This window comes from Microtus pennsylvanicus, chromosome 10 (assembly GCF_037038515.1).
Source record: "Microtus pennsylvanicus isolate mMicPen1 chromosome 10, mMicPen1.hap1, whole genome shotgun sequence".
Taxonomy (NCBI): Eukaryota; Metazoa; Chordata; class Mammalia; order Rodentia; family Cricetidae; genus Microtus; species Microtus pennsylvanicus.
Genome location: NC_134588.1, coordinates 27,573,101 through 27,595,815, shown reverse-complemented (window position 1 = coordinate 27,595,815; position 22,715 = coordinate 27,573,101). Strand labels below are relative to the sequence as shown.

The 22,715-nt window shown below is 44.3% G+C and overlaps 2 protein-coding genes across 5 annotated transcripts in view; both read right to left on the bottom strand.

The window, feature by feature from the left end:
• Rbbp5 (RB binding protein 5, histone lysine methyltransferase complex subunit) overlaps positions 1-3,088 on the bottom strand; it is a 28,144-nt gene extending 25,056 nt beyond the window's left edge. For all 4 annotated transcript variants that reach the window (XM_075987898.1, XM_075987900.1, XM_075987899.1 and 1 more), the window contains exon 1: positions 2,888-3,088. In XM_075987898.1, coding sequence (XP_075844013.1) covers positions 2,888-2,906 — 19 coding nt within the window. In that variant the 5' untranslated portion in view covers positions 2,907-3,088. The remainder of the gene's footprint in view (positions 1-2,887) is intronic.
• An 11,905-nt stretch (positions 3,089-14,993) lies between these two features.
• Positions 14,994-22,715, bottom strand: part of Dstyk (dual serine/threonine and tyrosine protein kinase) — a 51,349-nt gene continuing 43,627 nt past the window's right edge. The window contains exons 11-13 of the mRNA XM_075987897.1: positions 21,783-21,897; positions 18,748-18,882; positions 14,994-18,441 (exon numbers count right to left, since the gene is read on the bottom strand). Coding sequence (XP_075844012.1) covers positions 18,254-18,441; positions 18,748-18,882; positions 21,783-21,897 — 438 coding nt within the window. The 3' untranslated portion in view covers positions 14,994-18,253. The remainder of the gene's footprint in view (positions 18,442-18,747; positions 18,883-21,782; positions 21,898-22,715) is intronic.

Here is a 22,715-nt window from a genome sequence, read left to right as displayed (position 1 = left end):
AAATATTCCAATTACACATGTGCATACATAGCGGTTGTGATTATTTATTCCTTGGGCCAGTGAGATGGCTAAGGAGACTTGCTGTCAAGTCTAAGGAGCTGAGTTAGACCTCTAGAACTTCCCACATGGTGAAAGGAGAGAAATGACTGCCCAGTGCTGTCCTCTGATCTGCATATGCATTGCTGCCTGCACGCTCACCACTCCCCCCCCCCCCACTAAATAAAAAAGTTTAAAATTAGCCAGCAGTGGTGCTGCATGCCTTTAATCCCAGCACTCGGGAGGCAGAGGCAGGTGAATCTCTGTGAGTTCAAGGTCAGCCTGGTCTACAAGAGCTAGTTCCAGGACAGGTAGGACTGTTACACAGAGAAACCCTGTCTCAAAACAAAAAGAAAAAGAAAATGAAAATGAAAAAAAAGGGGGGAAAGAAAGTTTAAAATTAATTTTTAAAAACAAAATATCTCTTGATATGACTTATAGAAAAAAATGAGTTTGAAAACCTATCTTAGACTGGTGATGTGGCACTTCCTAAATGCATGTGCCTGGGACAGAAGAGAGGCTGTCCTGGTAATTTTGCATCTCCAGCATAGGCCACCTGTTACACAGCAACGTCTCAAGAAGTGGTCAGATGGTCACAGAAGTTATATTGGTCTCCAGTCTAGGATCCATCCCACAACCTATCATCCTTCCTTCATTTCCTTATCTGACCAGATGTCCTTCACGGTGTTCCCACAATCACGCCACTTCTGTTTCTTTCTCCTCTTATATACAATCAGTAACTTTCTCACGGTAAGACTCAGTCATTTCTACAGAGATGTTTATCTTTTGGAGACCCAGACTTCTTTTTAATTGTCAGATATGCTAAATATTCCTGAAGTTTCCCCCTTTGGAACCTTCTGTATCATTCAAAAGAACTTTCCCCAGGACCTGCAAACCCCTTCAAAGGATTATTGTAACATCTTTTCTCTCATAAACAAGGATAGGCTCTTGGTCTCCACTTCTCCCACACTTTCCTAAAATCACTGTAACAACCTTCATCTTAGACTGTTAAGGAGTGCAAGTTGCCCAGGGATAAAATGGAACAGCCTTTTCTCAGTTTTCAGTCCCAACTGCTCTGCAATTAGTGTCTACGGAAAGGAACTATTAACCCATATCCTCTTCTAGTGGCTGTACATAGGAAAATCTATGGAAGGAACCTGAAAATGTGCCTAGCTTATGGAAGAACTGCATATGTTATATAATTCATAATCACCTGCTCATTCTTTTTCCTCCAAATATAAGAAACAAAAGATCTTCTCCCTGGCGATCTTCTTCTCTGACCCTCTCATCTTTTCTCTTCCACCTATCCACAGGGTTTCATTAAAACCACAATGAATGGTGATCAGAAGTCAAAACTTGTTTCCCAAGCTCTCAGCCTACACTCAACATATCCAAGCTCTCTCTCAAACGCCCTTCCATCTTACCAGTAGTGTTGTTATTATTATTATAATTATTATTATTTGGTTCATCTTCTCATGAGCACTATACTCAAAATTCTGCCAACACTGCCTCTTCGTTTTTTCTTTCCATGTCCTAGCTCCCACATTCCTCATCACTCATACACTGAAGTTTCCAAATTAGTGTTATATTGTTTCAGCTACACATTACTGTCAGATAAACGTAGAAATCTTCGCTCCAACTGAGCTGTCAGTGGCTCTGCCCTCCCTTCCTTACAAAGCAAACTGTCCAACCTGTCGCCCCTGAGCCTCCACAAAATAGTACCAGTCCAAACTCCTGATCATCTCTTTCTCACAATATACATATTTTGGACAAGCATAAAAAAAATCTCTCACTGGGGGTAATGGAGAAATGGCTCAGAGGTTAAGTGCACTGGCTGCTTTTCTAAAAGTTCCAAGTTTGATTCCCAATACCCACATGGTAGCTCACTACCAACTGTAATTCCAGTTCGAGGGGCTCTGGTTCTCTCTTCTGGTCTCTATGGGCACCAGGCACCCAACTGATGCACAGACATACATGCAGACAAAATGTCCAGATATATAAAATAATAAATCAAAAAAACTCTCACTGATGGCTTATTTCATACACATCTTCCACATATTTTCATACTTAGTCTGTCAGCATTATATCCACATGCATACATGCACACTCTAAAAAGCTACCTGAAGAGAAAAAACACTTTAAAAGTGATCTTTGTAACCCTCTGTCCCTTACCATTAAGGGCAGCCAAGTCATATAGGAGCTCTTGAAAACAGACGTCGCCAAGCTGCAATGTTAAAACTACCTCATAGAAGGCCACAGGAAAACACCAATGTGGACAAGGAGTTGGGAGTCAATGACTTAAAGACACGGCGAGAATAACGGTAATCCACACCTCCCTACGGTTAAGGACCTTAAACTAGAAGTCAAGATAACCAGACTCTATGTGCCAACTACGTCACTTAGTGCTCAGTCACAACACTCTTACTTCTTTTTCTTAAATAAAATCTGATTAAATAATACAGTTCTAGTAAGAGTTATTCTATCTAGGTACCCGATTCCGTGACAGGTCTTCACAATTTCACCCTAGGTCACTCTGCCTCAGACTGCATCTCCAAAAACTCTGATCCTGCCTGCTCTGTTACTTCAGCACCTGCGATCCTCGAAATCACAGCTCAGTCAAAAAGTGCGCCTATGACTCCACAAACTGATCTGAAAGCGGCTTCGGAAAGGTAATGCATTCTTCCAGGACAGTAGCTGGATTTCCCCCTGCTGCTGCAACTCCACACCATGAGCATCCAATGAATCATCTAAGAAGAGTGTCCCTAAGGTTGCAGCCTGTGATCCTTCCCGCCCGGTTCCCTCCTTTCCAGTACCAAAGCGTTAGCTAACGCGCAGCCACAGCCCTCCTCACCCAGCAACTCGAGGTTCATCCCTGCGGACGCTGGCAGCCTGGTCTCCGCGCTGGCAACAGTTCTTTCTCCCCCACCCGCTCAGAAGCCCCGCGTCTAAGTGGGGGGCGCCGCGAAGAGCCTGGCGCAAGCTCCGGAGACTTTCGGATTTAGAAGGCCCCGCGGCTTCCGCTTTCCTCCCCCGCTTTCCTTGTTCGTTTTACGTAGCTGTCTACATTTATCCCTAATTTTTAAAAAAGATTAAACGCTTTTTGGAAACAACCAATTATAATATTTTTGAAATAGAAAAATGTCGTCGTCGGTCAGAACTCCAAAAAAGTGCAAAAATGCAAGGCTTTTCTCTCCGGGACCATGTAAGCGAGCAAGAGATTTCAGGCATATCACTAACCCCCTAACGCTTACTGTGCTGTGTGTTCCTTAGGTTGTCCCGGCGGCGGCCTGTGACTCCGCAAGAAAGGTTCCGGGTGATTCTTTCTATGGCAGGAAAGCGGGAAAGGTCGGCCCCTAGTGTTTGAGTGTTGGAGCTCCTAGACGTGGTCAGAGCGCGCGCTGGCTTGGCTCACCCTGTAGTTACCATGTGTCTGACTTAATTTCTTGAAGATTATTTCACGTCTCTAAAAAGTATGTCATACGCCACGGCAAGGAGTACGATAGCATTTGTTAGGACTTTTCCTACGGTTTTACTGTGTACATAACGTCGATTAGGACACGGGAAAAGAATTGTCCAGAGAGAGATGGACTGAGTTCCCCAGTTGTCAGACTTGACAGAGCAATCAGAGAAGACCAATGGACGTGGGACAGAAAGTGTTTATCCGACTCTAGATGTGGTGGGCATTCAAAAAAAAAAAAAAAGCCATGAATGGCAAAGGCCTCCTGAACTAAAAAGGAGGTAAGCACGTTCCCCTATGTCGATATAATGGCAGTAATCTAGAGTTCCTCCTGACCCCACCCCTTACAGGTATTTAATCCTCTGTGCCTCCGTTTCCTTGTGAGTAAAATGGGAGTAATAATACTACTACTTACAGGATTATGAGGATTGAATGCGTTAGCATGCAAGCACCTAAAATAGCAGGTGACAGCCATTATTCACCAGTTACCTTATCTTAAACATGTCAATTTCTTGTAGCCATTTAACCCAATAACAGTAATTGAGTCTCGGAGATATTAGACAATTTTCACTCCTTTGCATATTAGGTTTTCCCAAAATGCTACCCCAAAACTATACTTACCAGGAATATTCTGTAGATGTCATTCTGCACCCCGCACAATGCCTTATTATCAAGTCTCTTCAGCTACACCCACTGTGGATAAGTGAAAAAAAATCATTGTTTCACTTGTTTAGTAATAGAGATGAACTTTCTATATGTATACATTTTATTTTTCTCTTTTGTGAGGCAGTTGTTTGGTGTCTTTTGCCAATTTTTTAAATGGGACATGCATTTTGTAAAATTTTCAAGGAAGAAATAATATGATCAAATTGATATTTAAGAAATAAAACTCCTGGGGCTGGAGAGATGGCTCAGTGGTTAAGAGCATTGCCTGCTCTTCCAAAGGTCCTGAGTTCAATTCCCAGCAACCACATGGTGGCTCACAACCATCTGTAAAGAGGTCTGGCGCCCTCTTCTGGCCTTCAGGCATACAGACAGAATATTGTATACATAATAAATAAATAAATTTTTAAAAAAAGGAAATAATTTCAAAAAAAAAAGAAATAAAACTCCTGGAACTGGAGAGATGGCTCAGAGGTTCAGAGAACGGACGGCTCTTCCAGCGGTCCTGAAATCAATTCCCAGCAACCATATTGTGGCTCACAACCATCTGTAATGAGACCTGGTGCCCTCTTCTGGCACAGTGTGCAGGCACATATGCAACAGGCAGAATTAAACAAACAAACAAGCAAGCAAACCAGTTGGGGGAGGGAAAGAAAGAAACTCTTCTCGGGAAGTGGTGATGGCAGGCCTTTAATCCCAGCACTTGAGAGGCAGAGGCAGGCAGAGCCTAGTGAGTTCGAGGCCAGCCTGGTCTGTAAAGTGAGTTTCAGGACAGCCAGGACTGTTACACAGAAAAAGCCTGTCTCGAAAGACCAAAAAAGAAAGAAAGGAAGGAAGGAAGGAAGGAAAGAAGGAGGGAGGGAGGGAGGGAAGGAAGGAAAAAAAGAAGAAAGAAAGAAAGAAAGAAAGAAAGAAAGAAAGAAAGAAAGAAAGAAAGAAAAAGACTCCTACCCAGCTCTGTAGCACATACTCGTGACCTCAGCACTCAGGAGCCTGGGCTATATAGTGGTCCTGGTGTGAGAGGGAAGAAGGAAAGAAAATTTCAAGGGCTGTGTGTGTGTGTGTGTGTGTGTGTGTGTGTGTGTGTGTACGCACGCGCGCGCGTGCATGGTGTGCTTTCTGGTGCTGGTGACTGAACCTAGAGCCTTATCCACAAGCCCTACCCACAAGCTATAGCGTAGCCCTAAAAATAAAACTCTTAAGAACACTGGTCAATAGAAATTCACTTAGGGCTGAAAACTCTCCACAAATTTATTGTGATGATCCTGTGGAAAGATGAGGATGATTCAAATCACATCTATAATAGAGGAAAACAAGCAATGAGTTTGAGAGAGGTTAGGAGAAAGGATTGGAAACAGTAGAATAGGAAAGGTTTTGTATGTGGGAGATAAGGGAGGTAATATGTCTGACACAGGCCGTGTCTTAACTTTGGGGGCTCCGTTTGCTAGTGCATAGGACACCAAAAGAAACAGCTTGGACAAGGGAGATGGATAAGCACAGCTTCAGAGACACTGGGTTTAAGAAGTATATGAGAAGGCCACAGACCAGAAAGCATGGACTTCAGAGAAGTCCAGGCTAAAGACGTGCTGCTGTGCTTTGTCAGTTTTATAATATGCATACTTTTATATTTTAAAATCTCTAAGTCGGGGATCTAGCATATATGAGATTATCCCTCATAATGAATGAACAGTGTTTTTGTTTTATAGTATTCTACACATTGAATGTCTTGTAATTCATTGTATTCTACTTTGATGAAAAACTCTATTGGTGGGCTGTGTTTTGTGAGGGTTAGTTAGAGCTTATTAATACTATTAACTGCCAGAACGGGGTATCTGAATTTCTATGCTGAGGGGCCTGGAGCAGTTTGCACCTGTTATTGTGACTTTGTAAAAAAAAAAAATGAACTTGGTCCTTAGCCACGCTGAACTTCCCTCTCATTAAAATATTTTAATTTCATCACTTGGGAGGCAGAGGCAGGCAGATCTCTGTGAGTTTGAAAACAACCTGGTCTACAAGAGCTAGTTCCAGGACAGGTTCCAAAGCTACAGAGAAACCCTGTCTCAAAAAAAAAAAAGATATTTTACGTCCTCCATGCATTAGGCCAGCTAGTACTTACCTCTCTTCCAAATTAAAAATCAGAAATTCTGGACTGGAGTACAGTTCACTTGCCCTCTGAAGCACCATTGGGGAAGATAGGGGTTGGGGGATCTCTGCCTGGAACGCTTCTGCTTCACGGTCAACCATGAAATCCTGTGGGCAGCGGGCTTAGATAACTTGAGTGTGTTTGAAAGCTCCTATGTGATTCCAGCATACAGTCACTGTGGAGAACTGCAGCAGAGGGCTGCGGATGGCCTGAGACAGGGATTAAGTCACTCTCTGAAGTGGTATACAATTACAGGCCATGCTTACTGTCAGTAGAACTACAGAGTCAGTGTTGTTAGAGAGGAAACAAGGACAGTTACAGCACAGCTCTGAATTCCATGGAGAGCAGAAAACTGAGAAGAGAAGAAAAGTACATAGGGATATAGATGCCATTCACTTGAAAATACATGGCCGATGATGGACGCGTGTGTGCACACATGCACACACACGGGCATGGCGCGCGCACACACACGCATGCTCACACACACGGTTGTTCCTTGCAATAGTATCTGTAGTTGTCATATAATTGAAACAGTGAAAAATTCTGAAAAACAGAGAGCTTGAACTTTTAGTTTATGTTGATATGATCTCAAAAATCTGTTCATTTGTAAATAAAAGCAAATTCTTTGCGGGAAAACCCCAGGAGCTCGTTGTGGTCACAGATTATGCGGGAAGTGACCAGCAGTAATTTGGTTTATCAGCCATTGCTGTCTCCAATACTGTTTATGCTTTACTCCAATTATGTGTTGAAAACATGCTCTACTATTCCTAATAAAGAAGGAATATATTATAAATAGATGACAAAGCTTCTTACCAGTAAGAAGCCCTCATCTCTCACATATTCAGTTTTTTTTAAGTAAACCTGTCGTTCAAAAGTGACAACAAAAGTATGAAAATAAAAGAATTGTAAGCACTACCTTCCACCAGATGTAGCCATGCACAGCTGAAACCCAGTACTCAAGGGCCAATAAAGGGTGACTTCACACTAGTGAGTCTAAGGACAGCCTGGTCTACAATGTGCAACCCCCCTTTTGGGGATGAGAATGCAGCTCCTCCATAGAGCCAGCCCTTGCCTGGCAAGTATGTGTGAGACTGTGGGTTCAGTCCTCAGCATTACAAAAACAAAAAGAAACAGTTTGTACAGCTTTGCGACAAGAAGCTTTAGAAATATGAGGAAAACGGTTTTTTTTCTATTGTATACTTGCAAAGGTAATTCATTCATAGGAAAAAATGAACTACTAGCCATGGCAAATGATAAAGCTTTTAAAGACAACCCAAGGGAGGCATGGTGCAAGCTTCAATCCCAGCATCTGGGTGACTGAAGCAGGAGGACCTAAAGTTCAGGGCCAACCTGAGCCATGCTATCCATGCTATATAGCAAGATGCTTCCTCAAAAAATAAACTTAAAAAAAGGTATCGAGGGAGAGGAGAGAAGAGGAGAGGAGAGGAGAGGGGAGAGGTAGAATGGAGGGGAGAGGCAAGACGTCATAGAAAGGGAAAGGAGAGACAGACGGGAAGTCTCCATGTGCTCAGATTTTCCATGTCTCTCATGTTTCTCAGGCATCACCCCATTCCTAGCAACTACTCCATCTTTGGGACTTTCATCTTCTTGAACTATTCCTACCTCTGCTTTCTTGCTAGGGACCAACTAGACAATTATAGTCAGAATCCCAGGTAGCAACAAGTCAGCATTAAGTTTACCCTCTCCTCTCGTACTGGATCAAATTTCCTCTCTTGAAAAATTTCCCTTAATATAATTTCAATTACAAGAAATAAGCCTGAGTTTCCTGAGATCCTTTTTCCAGACCGATGGAATGAGGCTTGCCCTCCTTCCTGATGTCCATCTCTCTTGACTGGCAGGAGGAAACACATCTTTGCCTCTCAGCTGCCCTGGGTATTTTGACTCTCTTTGTTAGCTGTTGACCTTGGCTATCTGCGGGTCACTACTTATTAGACATCAGCCTTGTGGGTATTATGGGCCTCAGACCTTGGTGGGGTCTGTCAGTCATTTATTAGACTGTTGTATCTTGGTCCCATATTTTTGTGGACAGCGTGTGGTTTTTATCATGGCAGGGAGCTAAGTCCCATCACAGCTACCGAGTTGCAGCTGCAGTCATCTCTGGTTGCCTCACACCCAGCTCCGTGTCTGTGGGGTGGTCTGGGCCAGTCTCCTCTCTGGAATAGGTAGCGGGTCCGTCTGTTAGAACTAGCTGTAGCAGAGATGAGAGTCTATGAGAGCACAGACGTAGCTTGTAGATGGCGGGGGAGGGGCTTCCATGGGAGTGGGAGCCAGCCAGCCAGCTGACACTGACCTCGTTTTTCTCAGAATCCCCGTCCTTCCTCTTATCTGGTCAGCTTGGCTGACTCATACCCAGCTGCAAAGCTCTGTTTTCTACCTTCTTCAGTGTTCCTGGCTGCAGGAACTTTAACCCTAGCATTCCTCTTAACATGGACATCTGTTTTCACTGCAGCAGAACCCAAGGCATTGTGCATGCTAGACAGTGTCCTACTGATGCTCTAGCCTCGTTTGTAGATTAAATTTTTTATATTTAATTTATTTATTTACTTATTATGTGTCTGTAGGTAATGTGTCTATGGCATACCTGTGAATATCAGAGGACAATCTTGGGGAAGGAGTCAGCTCTGTTTCTACTACATGGGTCCTAAGAATTGAACTCAGGTTATCTGGCTTGGTGACAGGTGCCTTCATACTCTGAACCATCACCCATCACCCCTAATTCTAGATTTTTAATTAGAGTAGAATTGAGTTCTCACCTTCTGTTGGAGAGCCATTTCCTCTGAACTTCCCCTCCTAGAGGGAAAGGCTTCTAAGATCCAGCAAGCTTCCAGGCATGGCGGTGCACCCCTTTGCTCCCAGCTCCCAGGAAAGACAGGTGAATGAATCTCTGAATTTGAGGCTGCTGTAGTCTACATAGTAACCTTGAAGGCTATGGAAATGTGTAAGGCTCAGAACACTCAGAAATGTACCAGGTTCCCAGGGTTATCTAAGCCATGGACGATTGCTGGGGGAAGCAGAGGCTGTTCAGTGGAGCTGGCTGCAAGTTGTTTAGTTTTCCGGTGATGGGGTGTTCTTTGTCATCAACTGTGCCTAAGCGGGCTCTCTGGTGATGGCCTTCAACTCACCCATGCTTCTGGTAAGTGTTCCCAATAAGCTTGTCACTTTACCAAGGCGGACTTACGTAAACTTGGTTTTTGGTTTCTCATCATTGCCATACCTGGAGTGCACATCTGTTCCTGCCTCCCTGGGAAAAGACATGCTCTCCCTTCCTAAGGTCTGTATAGCTGTGATGGCTCCCACCGAAGCCTCTGTCAAACCATTTCTTCTCCCCCTTCCTGAGAAAAGAAATCCCTGTCCTTTAAAAAGCACTGCCTCCAAGTGACCCTACCCCTCCTCCTCCTTGCTGCTGACGTCTAGCCTTTCCTCCACTCTTCACAATGTGTTGTCTGTTCAGGGCCTCACTCGTCTTCCTTTTGGCTCTATTCCTGTCATCACCTCGGTGACCTCAACAACCTGGCAGTTTATTACATCACCTTGACTCCCTGGCTTCTTGCCTTCTCTCCTCCAGTGACCTCTCTGATTGCACTTTATTGCATTCCAGCCTCTCACTTGCAGGGACATAATGCTGTGGCCACCAAAAAACAAACAAACAAAAACTCGCACCGCCTTTGAGATCTCAATTTCAAGCACCCCATGCTCAAAATATACACTCTGTTTTTGTGGCTCACTTACTCTAGTTTCCTAGTCAAATTTTCCTTCTTATCTAAATCTCTGTGACTCCCAATCCACTTTGTTCTCTTGCACTCCTCTCACGTCTCCTGAAATTCACACCCAGCTCTAGTGTCTATTAATTGTACTGCGCTGGTTGCTTAGCCGTGGTGCTGAGTTCTCCTGATGTACTTGGGGAATCTTTTTAGTAAGCAAACTACTCTGGGAGGGGGTATTCAATGCTTAGTACCACTTAGAAAGGAGAAAAAAAATGCTGTAATAACATCAAACCACACAAAACAGAGAAATACACTTAAAATCCATTGCAACCCAGTAATAGCTCACCAACAGCCATGAAACAGAAAATGGTAAAATTAATGTAGAGTACTAGTGAGTTAAAAATTATTTAGTGTGCATGTAGAAATAATAAATGAATGAGATCAAGTAAAGGGGAAGGGGAAGTGAAGAGAGGAGAAGCAATGTCAAATAAAGAAAAAGCAGGGGCTGCAGAGATTGTTCAGTGGTTAAGAGCACTGGCTGCTCTTTCAGAGGATCCTGGTTCAATTCTTGGCACCCACATGGCAGCTCACAACCATCAATAACTCCACTGTCAGGGGACCTGGTACCCTCTTCTGGCCTCCATGGGTCCTGCACTCAGGTGATGCACAGACCACACATGCAGGCAAAACACTCATAATAAAATGAGAAAAATTTTAAATCATCTTAAAGGACAGGAAAAACAAGAGGGGGATGGTGAAGAATATTATGAAGGGGAAGAGAAAAGAGCAAGAAATTTTAAAAAGGAACACAAGGTTTCCCAAGGAAGAAAAAAATTTGTAACCAAAATTAGATAAACATAAGAAATGGAATAAAAAAGTTAAAAGATAAAGGTTTTTAAAAGCAATGAAATAAAGTCAAAATACTACTAAAAGTGTAGTAGACAGAAAAAAAAGAGAAATTGTCAGAGAAGATGAAAGAAAATTGCCAAACATAAGAAAAATATGTAATTAAAATGAGGTACATGCATGAAGGAAAACCAAAAACATACTTTACTGAGAAGAGCACAGTAAGAGAAAGAAGGGGTACCCCCCCCCCGTAAAAGGAAAGAAAGTTAAAAACGATGGAGTGTTGGGTTAGCTTCTTTCCGGCTGGGTCTTGAATATTGAAGTCTGCCAATATCTATGTATGGAGGAGCAACTGTGGACTCTATCTTCCCTGGGATTTATGGGTGTGCAACTTGTGGGCTCTCATCTTCCCTGGGATTTATGGCTGTGCAACTTGTGGACTCTCATCTTCCCTGGGATTTATGGGGGTGTGCAACTTGTGGGCTCTCATCTTCCCTGGGATTTATGGCTGTGCAACTTGTGGACTCTCGTCTTCCCTGGGATTTATGGGTGTGCAACTTGTGGACTCTCGTCTTCCCTGGGATTTATGGGTGTGCAACTTGTGGACTCTCATCTTCCCTGGGGATTTATGGGTGTGCAACTTGTGGACTCTCGTCTTCCCTGGGATTTATGGGTGTGCAACTTGTGGACTCTCGTCTCCCCTGGGATTTATGGGTGTGCAACTTGTGGACTCTCGTCTTCCCTGGGATTTATGGGTGTGCAACTTGTGGACTCTCGTCTTCCCTGGGATTTATGGGTGTGCAACTTGTGGACTCTCATCTTCCCTGGGATTTATGGGTGTGCACATGGAATATGTATGCAATGGCCACCATCGCTGTCTGTAGCTCTTTGTGTACTAGGGGGCGCTGCTGGACACGCTTAGCTTTTCCATCTTTGGATCAGATAGGTTTTCTGACTTTCCAAACTCTCCAGATTGTATGTGGCTAGTACTCTTGCTGGGAGTTCTTCCAATTGTGCTGGCATTCACTGGCACACACTGGGTTCTGTACTAGTGAACTTACTCCACACTTCCAGAACCCTCTAAGTGGTAATCACCCTGCTAAAGGGAGGCAGCTGTAGACACCAAGGGGTCTGTGGGAGTTTCAGGTCTCACTCTCCAGGAAAAGCCAAAGGATGACCCACCTGCTGACCACTGCTGCTACTCTGAGCGCATGAGGTCTTCAGCCGCAGACCCAGGGCAAGGGCATATTTCTTCACTGCTTCAGTCCCATGCCAGCTGGACTTTTCAGCTGGCCAGTGCCCTGCCCTCCTGTTTTCCATGGCTGTTTCCCAGGGCTACCACTTGCCTTGGGGCCACAGTAAGTTTAATTAAGGCACCATTACTTAAGACTGTTCCTTTTCTCTGGCCCTTAGAATAGCTCAGGTTTGAACAGTGGATTCTGTCTCAAGATGGTGCCCTGACACAGCCCCTGAGCCAGGGGAGCTCTTCTCATTGCTGACCCACCCCACTGAGAAGGCAGATCTTCAGCAAGCCCTGCAGCTGGATTGGAGACTTCTGAAGGCTGAGGGCTTGTCCTGCGGTTAGGACTGCTGCCTTTTTATCAGGACTCCCTGGATTTCTGTTTCCCCTGCCTCTTCAGACCTGGTGGTGTAACATGGTTCTTTTTGTGGCTTTTTGTTGCTCTTCCCTGGCCCCTTCTCTCTGAAGTAGAGCCTGTTTTATCTTACCTTGTGTACTGCCCCCCCCACACACACTTTGGTTTTTTGAAACAGGGTTTCTCTGTGTAGCCTGGCTTCCTGGAACTCGCTTTGTATACTAGGCTGGTCTTGAACTCAGAGACCTGCCTGCTCCTACCTCCCAAGTACTGGGATTAAAGGCCTGCACCATCACCGCCCAGCCTCCTTGGCCCTTCTTTACCAGATGACCCAGATGTAGCTCCTAGAGGTCAGCCATTTCATTTTATAGCTAGGCATTTGTTACAATAACCACTGGGCCATTCCATCTCTTCTAGCTTGAGAGGGCACAGCCTTTGTCCCTTTTTATCCTTCTGCTCTTTCATTATGAAGACACAGTGTTAATCAACTCTATAAACTGCAGCAACAAGGCTACATTTGTGAAGCAGAATTGACCCTGCCAGGCACCAAATTGGTCTGCACCTTGACCTGGGGCTTTCTGGCCTCCAGAACTGTATTCTAATTATAAATCATTCTATTTTTATTGTTGTTATTACAGGAGCAGACTGATAACCAGTTTTATCAGATAGTCTTTTTTTCCATTGACTTGAAATGCTACCTCGAGCATATACTAAGTTGTTGAGAGCATTGGTTGCTCTTCCAGGTACAAGTTGTCCCTAGGGTCCTAAAAAAACTTTAGTCTGTGCATGGCCACCCATACTAACTTTATAAGAATTTCTTGGTCATGATGTCTCTTCACAGCAACAGAACAGTGACTAAGACAGAAGTTGGTACCAGGGACTAGGGTATCGCTGTGGTAGGACTGACTGTGCTGTTTGTTGGAGGAATACAGAAGACTTTGGGACTTTAGACTAGTAAAGAAGCTGGATGCTTTAAGCAGGGATTAATGGGCATCATAGTAGGATCATGGAAGACAGTGCTAAGGGTGATTTGAATTATGGGGGGCCAGCTCAAGAAGTTTCAGAGGAGAAGAATATTAGTAAGTAGCCTAGAGATATTCTTGTCATATTTTGGTAAATAATGTGGCTGGGTTTTGCCCTTGTCCTAAAACTGACAGAAGCAAAATTGAAGAGTCTTGGATCCATTAATCCAAGACTTCAAGGCAGAGGAGATTTCAAGACAGCCTAGTACCGACTATGTCGGGTGGTCATTAGTAATCACTCTTATGCAGATCTATCATGAAAAGGAGCAAGATGGACAAAGAGAAATACAAAATGGCCAGTTTGAGGAGAAAGGGAGCACCAGGAAGTGTAATCAGAGTGAGGCCAGTTCTTGTGGAGATGAAAATGTTTAAAGAAAAGCCTGTTACTAAATGGAATAAAGGGTGTGGTGACCTCAGGGCAAGACCCCACCCAGCTAAGCTTCCGTCTGGTGAAAAGGAGATAAAGAAAAGCTTTAAGTAGTGAAGGAATTCATCAACAACAGAAAGCTAATGCACAGGGCTGTCCTTCCATTTTGGGAGACTGTTGGAATACTCCCGCTTTATTGCCAGCCTCACACTTTTCTCCCTTGAGCTGGTTCTACACCTGTCTGCAGCTTTCCCTGGCAGGTATCCCACGACTCTGGAGTCTCTAACACAATCCAGCTGGAGAGATGGCTCAGCGGTTAAGAGCACTGGCTGTTTTTCCAGAGGTCCTGAGCTCAGTTCCCAGCAACCACATGGTAGCTCACAACCATCTATAATGAGATCTGATGCCTTCTTCTGGTGTGCAGGCAAAGGCAAACACTATATGCATAATAAGTAAATAAATAAATCTTTAAAAAGGAAAAAAAAAAGCTGATGCAACTGTAATTCAATAGGAGGCCAAGTTCCAGCCCCATCAAACACCAGAACTTGGCAGCTTCAACCAGCCACATGGTTCTGGCTTTAGAGTCAAAGATTTAAGAGAGAGAGAGAGAAATTGTGGAGTCTCCCTTGACAGTCAAGGAAAGCTTCTGAAGCCAGGTTTGAAGCTGTGAAGGTAAAACCTGGATTGTGTTAGAGACTCCAGAGTCGTGGGATACCTGCCAGGGAAAGCTGCAGACAAGTGTAGAACCAGCTCAAGAGAGAAAAGTGTGAGGCTGGCAATAAAGCTGAGAGTCGGGAGTATTCCAACAGTCTCCCAAAATGGAAGGACAGCAGGTCATGGAGGGAGCAGGGCTTGGGAGCATCCTGTGAGCAAGGAAAAGCTGAAGCCAAACGGATAGCCCTGAAACATAAATGTGGTCTTTACTATGCAGCACATCTGCCATCCACATCTTACCAGCTTACAGAAGATCCACAGAACCGGCACAGCCATTCAAACGACACCAAATGAAGAAGAAAGCTAGGGCTGTGTCACTCAAAACAAACAAACAAACAAATACAAACATGAAACATGGTCCCACTCTAACACTGCCACGAAAAGAGCCACACTGCGCAAAAAAAAGGAGGGTACAGAGGCTGAGATTTGTGTCAAAGTAGTTTTTGTTATTGCACTTTATTCTACACACTTAGTATGTTACACTTATATAATACTGTAATAGACATTAGTTCTTTAAAACAAATAAAAATATTACATAAAGAGAAAAAATAAAACAAAAAACCCAGCAAGCCATCCAGACTAAGTTTCCTCCCCAGCAACCCCAGCTGTCGGGCGTTCCCACAGTCTCCTCCATGCTGATCACACTAGGTGCTGCTAAGAGAGCAGATGGAGTTCGGCTCTTCAGAGCGACAGTACCACCTGAAACTTCTAGGGGAGTCTGCAGTGCGGGTGCCCTAAGGCCACTCTAATATCACACTAGCTCTACCCCACATACCCCAGCGCCTAGAAGACTAAATCCTCATTTTCTTTTAAGGAAAATGTGGACGGTTTAACCCAGAAAATGCAAAATGCATGTTCTGAACACTTTCAACAGCTCTGCACTTTCCAAGGCTATAATCCATCCTGACACAACATGGGGTCGGGAAGCCTCCCAGTAAGCTAGATCAAACAAGCGGGGCATCTCTCCAGAGCAAGATCAGAGGGTGCCTTAGTTTCCCTAAGTGTGACTGTACTGACCCATCCCCTGGGCTTCTCAGTGCTAAATAAGACAACAACAACAACAAAAATAAAGTGTCAGTGCAGCTGTCACCTCACAGCCCTACCGCCCACGCCGCTCTGTCAGGAAGAACACTGACTTTCCAGCCCTCTTTGACCTCTGTGTTTTGTTTTGGTACTGGACACTGAGCCCAAGGCCATGTGTGTGCCAAGCACATTCTCCACTGAACTAGGCCCTGAGTGCTCTAACCTGTCTGAGAGCTCAAGCGAAAATACGAATGCACTGGGAGCTGACAGTCCAGCTCACCGTGCTCTGCTCTAACTGTGTAGTAATGCATCCTTTCTCGGGTTCCTTGAGCTTTAGTGTTAATATTTTGACCCAGTGGCTGCCTAGCCCTGTCCCTTAGAGTGGATGGAGTCAGAAGTGACTCTCTTTGGTCTGGGAAGAACCAGAGCAGTCCACTTTCTGAGAGCAGTGAAGACTGCTCAGTCAGAAGCAACTCAGCTGTGCTGCCGCGCGCTCAAGGGCACAGGAGAGCCGCGCAGGGGCCAGACTCTGCTAACATTTCTTCTGATTGCTCTGCAAGAGAGCCTGCCACTCCATTCTATAGCAAAATTAGTAACCAGGCTTTCAGCTCCTAAGAAGCAGCCAGGTGGTCACTTAAGGGCTACAGTAAACTGCCCCCTATGGAATTTTTTTTGAAGGTAACTCTTTATGCCACCCTTCTTCCTCCCTTAGCCTGGAGGTAAATCTTCAAAACTTTGGCTCTATCAAGCCCTGTGCTAAGTGCCACCACACTTCTCTGAGGACCTAGTGTCTTCCCAAGTAATATACAGTACAGTACATTTCATGGCATTTTATCACTAAAATAATAACAGATGCCAAAAAAACAATCCAAAATTAGCTTACAATGTTATAAAGTAAAATACACACAAATTAGACACATGTGTTCACATACTCAGCCAGCTGAGTATTGAAATACCACCACCACATACCCCTATGTGGCCTTTGGCTTGCCCGGCCGGACACTTTCAAGAATATCTTGGACTTTTTCAGATACTTTTTTATGAATGACTACAAAACTACTCCTTATCTCTTCACTTAGCATTAGCCTCTCCCTCCCACTGGGCAGAAAAAATGGAGGGAATCTTCTTTTTAAAAATTAAAGATAAAAAAAAAAAGAACCTACAATCTGACAGGAGACTGAAAATGGACTCTGGCTGGGGAAAACAAAATCTAACCTCCCACTTCTGAGTCTGAGCTAATATGTGCAAAGAATGTTAGGAATATGGTGTCCATGCTAGAACTACAGTCTCTGTATTAGAGTTCAGAACAAGGGGCAGCAGTCCTCCCCCCACACAGACCTCTTGAAGTTTCACACAGTAGACCTAACTCACAGAGATGGCTCATTCCTTCTTTCCTGACACCTGGCTTCCTGCACATCCTACTGTCTCCAGAGGACAAGTTAATGCTCAGAGCAGAGTACCTAAGTATAGTTGAGAGCTAAACTAAGCATTCTACCAAAGTGAGGCTAGAGCCAACACACCCAGAGACACTGGGCCTATCACGTGTCTGTTACAGTTTGCATGGAGAAAGCACTGCATGGCATTTCTGAAGAGCTGTAGTAGTAGAGACCAGTATGCTCAGCCGCATCCTCATCAGCTCACGGGGCCCAGTAGTAAAGTGAACTCTGAAAGCTCCATGAAGCTGGCGTGTGAGCATGAGAGCAGTTCTCAGCAGATGTGCGACTGTGGGGCTGACCCCCAGCACAGAGGAAGGAGATAAGAGAGGGAGCTGTACAGTTAAAAGCTGGGCATGGCAGCATATACCTGCAATCTCAGCACTTTGGAGCATGAGGCAGAAGGATAAGATTTTTAAGGCCAGCCTGGGCTATATCCCATTAAAACAACAACAAAATTATAGTCCATTTTTAATCAGACACTCAGTCCAACTACCATGATATCTGGAGTAGTCTCCCCTTTTTGAGGGAGAAGAAGGGTAGGGAGTGGGGAAAAACCCAAGGATCAAAGAGATTCTGTTCTGGGTTAGCCCTGCCCTGAAGAAACCAGGGCTCCCTGGCCCTGGAAATGTAAACACTGGGTTGTGAGGGCAGACAGCTTCACACCCAGCTGCCTTCTGGGGCTTCTGACTTACATACAACCTGAGATCCTGGTTACAGAGAACAAGAACCAGGCAACCACAAGGTATATTTGGCTGGGATGGTTTGTTTTTTGCCCTTATAATCATACAGTCCTGAACTAATGTCATGTTTTCTAAGTGCTCTCTACCACTGGGTAACTGAACTGTTCCAACCTAGAGCTGAAGTCATGACAATGATAGCTTTAGTCCCCTGCACTGCAGTGTCCCACCTGGTTTGGAAACATAGACCATGAATAGCCAGTGCTAGCAGTTGCCTCCTTTCAGTTCTGAGGCCAGAACATCACATTCTTCAGCGTTTACACATCTGACACAATCTTTTGCTAAAGAGATAGTGTGAGGCGGTATGAATCCTAAAACAGCCACTGAGTGCTTCAGGGTCCAGGAGCCATCTCTGCCCAGGAAGGTCTTGAGTTGTCAACAAGCACCAATTCCCTTGGGAGCTCCCTTAATAAACAAATGACAGATTCTCCCCATGGCCTAAAGGTGAGAGGGAAGGAAGGAACAGAATAAAGAAAAAGGTCTTGGTCTTCAAGTAGAGTCGTCTAGTCCTCTGTTTGGTTGCTCAGAACTGCACTTGCAAAGTCGGTCCATAATGCCTTGGAGCATAGGCTGGACGATGCCCAGGAGAGGCCTCTTAGAGGGGTCACCATCCCAACATGCTTCCATCAACTGCCAGCACTCCTCATCAAACACAGGAAGACGCTCTGGACGGGTCCCTAGAGGAGAACAAGGAAAACAGCCAATCAAGGAGAGCTGGGAGAGCAGAGAGCTCAGGTTCCCCCTGCAGATACCTAGATTATAACCTAACAGGAATGGCAAAACCAACACTGGCTTAGAAAACCCAACACTAAAAGAAACCATTTTTGAGATAATATAGTGCTGTCCAGTAGCAAAGGTCTGGTTTACAGTGTCCTTTCTGCATTCTATGGTCTGCCTAACGTTGTCATGCTGTGCAGTGGCCAGAGCACGAGTGTGCCCTGCTGTGCTATCAGGAGGGAGTTAAAGCATTTGGTGGCTCTCACCTCTGCGCACATTGTTCCAGAGATGATCTTTGCTAGCACACCTCTCAAATGCCTCAGGGAGCTTGACGGAGCCCGAGCAGATATACCAGAAAAGGATTCCAAAAGCATAGACGTCCACGGAATTATCGTACTTTCCTGCAGTAAAGACAGATGAGCAACAGTGAACCACCGCCTTGCTTCCACAGGTCCTTACACAATTCTTAAAGCTTTTTACTATCTACTGTTCTTCACAAGTTGCCTGGTAGGCACAGAACATTTGTAATGCCTATTTTACAGTATAGAAAGCTAGCTACTAAGACAGCCAAGAGATAAGAATTTGTCAAAAGAGATAGAAAATCATTTTAATGATTTTTATCATTTTAATGGGACAGTCTGCAAGATCAATTCTAAAGGGTCATATTAGAGAAATATGGGTGGGAACCAGAAAATAAATATTATAAAGACAAAGATTAGCAGGTATGGTGCACATCTGTAATTCCAGCACTCAAGAGGTTAAGGCAGAGGATCATTTGAAACCAGTCTAGGATACATAGGAAGATCTTAAAGGCAAAGAGGAGTATAGAGTTGGGCAGCATGTCTTTTTTTTTCTTTTTAGAGCAGGGATACAAAAGAAGAAAATATTTTTTAATAGTACTCTGACAGCAACAGGGTAGATAACAATAAAAGGAATTTAAATAAGCAGCAGGCAAGGCGGAGTAACAGCAGCAGGAAGAGAACAAAGTAAACCTAGGAAAAGAAAAAGGGTCTACTATTGTGCTCCAGTGGGCCAGACTCAGTTGTTTACTAGTTCCTGGTCCTTGTGTACCACCCAATGAAGAACCAGGTGACAACCTCTATGAAATGAATGAAATTTAGAGGCTGGAGAGAAAGAGAGCTCCGTGGTTTAGAGCACTTGGTGTTCTTACAGAGGCCCAGGGTTTGATTCCTAACATCCACATGGCTCACAGACACCTGAGGTTGCAGTTCCAGAGCATTCAACAACCTCTTTTGACCTCCTTGAGCACCAGGCACACTCATGGTACACATACATACATGTGGGCAAAATATTCAAATATATAAAATAAATATTAAAAAAGAAATAGAAATGCATTGTTAATTATTCCTCATATCAATACTAGTGACTGACCTATGATTTCTTTCCCATCTTCCTTGGTACAGTACCATCATCCTCCATCCACTATGGTTCAGAGTTTCAAAGTTCCATGACAGCCATTCTTTTCTATCCAACACTCACATCAAGGCAGTAAAAAGCTTTCCCATTGTCTTCTGAATTTATCTCAAATCTGTAACCCTGTTTATTTCCGCATCAGTACCAACCTTTATTAACCATGGATACAAATCTTTGCCTGACTGGTCACCTCACACTGATTCTTCACCCTCATATCCCTTCCACCAATGGCTGTGAAGCTGGTCCAGGCATATTATGTTCTTTGCCACCCTCCACTGCTCAAAAGCTCAGTACCTCCTTACTTACATAAGACCCTAACCCTCCCCAAGGTTTGCAGTCTATGGACTTCTCTGGCCTTGTCTGTCACTATTTGCCAAGTGGATTTCTTTCCTGCCATAAATATTTCTGTTTTGCAATTTCCCTTGGTATTTCCCCTTCTCCAGCCTCCAGATATTTCTGCCCTAATGATTGGAGTGTATAGGCAGAAAAGCCTAGGTTTGAGTCACAGTTTCATTGCCTTCTACCTCAGTGTTTGGGGCCAGTTACTTTATCAATCCAGCCCCGGTTTACCTATAAATCTGACATAAAATACACCAACATCACAGGCTTGCCGAAGGGATTAAGTAAAACAAGATCTTGAGGCCGGGCGATGGTGGCGCACGCCTTTAATCCCAGCACTCGGGAGGCAGAGGCAGGCGGATCTCTGTGAGTTCGAGACCAGCCTGGTCTAAAGAGCTAGTTCCAGGACAGGCTCCAAAGCCACAGAGAAACCCTGTCTTGAAAAACCAATAAATAAATAAATAAATACATACATACATAAAAACAAGATCTCGAGAAACATACCTGCCCTGCCTACTACAAAGTGCACACTCAGACCTGAGTTCCCTTTCCACTGATGTGGGAGTGTCATATATCAATCTGTTGATTTCATTAGCTAAGCAATAAAGAAACTGCTAGGCCCATTGGATAGGCCCACCCTTAGGTGGGTGGAGTAAACAGAACAGAATGCCGGGAGGAAGAGGAAGTGAGGTCAGACTCCGCAGCTCTCCTCTCCAGAGCAGACACCTCAGAGAGAGACGCCATGCTACCTGCTCCAGGGAAGACGCACGCTATGAAGCTCCGGCCCAGGATGGACTTAGGCTAGAATCTTCCCGGTAAGCGCACCTAGGGGCGCTACACAGATGATTAGAAATGGGCTAGTCCAGGTGTGAGAATTAGCCTAGAAGAGAATGGGCCAAGCAGTGTTTAAATGAATACAGTTTGTGTGTAATTATTTCGGGGCATAAGCTAGCCGAGCCGGGCAGGCGGCTGGGGTGTTTGGGGACGCAACCCTGCCGCTCCCCCTATTACTACATTCCACTATCTATTTTTCTAGATTGGACTCAACTATTACCCCAAATCTCACTTTTACCATAAAACCATCCAGCATTCCAACCTAAATTTATTCTTTCACTCTGCATCCCAGTAATCACGGCACCTGTAATTTAGCATTTAATGCTGTCTTACATCCCTTCCAAATTACTTTACCTCTCTCAGTATATCTCCATGTTGATAATAATTTCTCTAATGACAAGTTCCATCATTTAGAAGTTATTCAACCAATACTTTATGACTAAGTAAGTGCTAAGTATGGCAATTATGGCGCTAACAGCCCAGAGACACATCCAAAAGAGCACTTGGCAACTCCCATTTTCATTTACACCGTTCTTTCTCACTTCTTTACCTCTTCACTTCCCTGTTCTGGTTTCTTCATTACCTGGGCCACACCTGCCAGCAGTACTTGTCCACACTATTTACCCTGAGGGGAAGCACCCCACCTCAGAGTACTGGGGTCTAGCTAAATCCACTCTTTACCCTCTAGTCTTACCTGTGAAAAGTTCAGGGGCCATATGGATTGGTGTCCCAACAATGCTGCCTGACATCATAGCTTCTGGCTTGCAGAATCCTAAGTCAGTGATCTTGGCACGGTTTTGTTTGTCCAACTGCCAAAAATAGCAGGTCAGAGTCACCTTGTGTCCGCACACCCAGTCTCAAAGCAGTACTTACTAAGTCCTTCCTCCAACCTTACTATATCAGACTCGTTCCTGTCACTGTCCTCTTCCCCGAATGTGAGCAAGGACTGTTTCTTCACCTTTATATCCCCACACTGGGATCACTATAATCTTGGAAGAATGAGTAATGAAGGTCTGTAAAATGAGGAAAACATGTTGGCACCTGACCTCCCTCTCATCAGCTGAAGTAATTCTTTAAATTTTGAAGCTCTAATCCAGGGCTGGGTGTGGCTCTGTGGCAGAGACCTGAATCAGCATGCACAGACACTGGCTCTACCCCAGCATAGGAGAAAGAACAGCAACAAAAACAAATAAGCAGAAATTGATCCTAGAGAAGAAATGTGTCCCCTTTGGCTACTGATTGTCTCTTAGCTTCCTATCAATAATTTTTGAGTTATCTTTCTCTCCCTAAAACTGCAACTTTATGTGGTGTTGCCATGTGATACTGGAAGGTTCTTTTCCCTAGGTAATTACATTTTATTTATTTACTTTGTGTGTGTATAGATTAGAGAACAAGTTGTAGCAGTCTGTTTTCTCCTTCCACTATGTAATAACAGGTACCACAGCTTGTTGAGCCATTTCGGTGACTATAATAGATGTTTTCAAGAGGAGTCTATCAAAAGACTCCTTATGGTTTATGCAATGTGACTTCTAAGGTGCATTATGCATGTTAGCTCTCATCTAGCGTCTCTGATCAAGCCCTAAACAATAGCAAAGACCTGGACTCCTCAAAAATACCAATGACATAA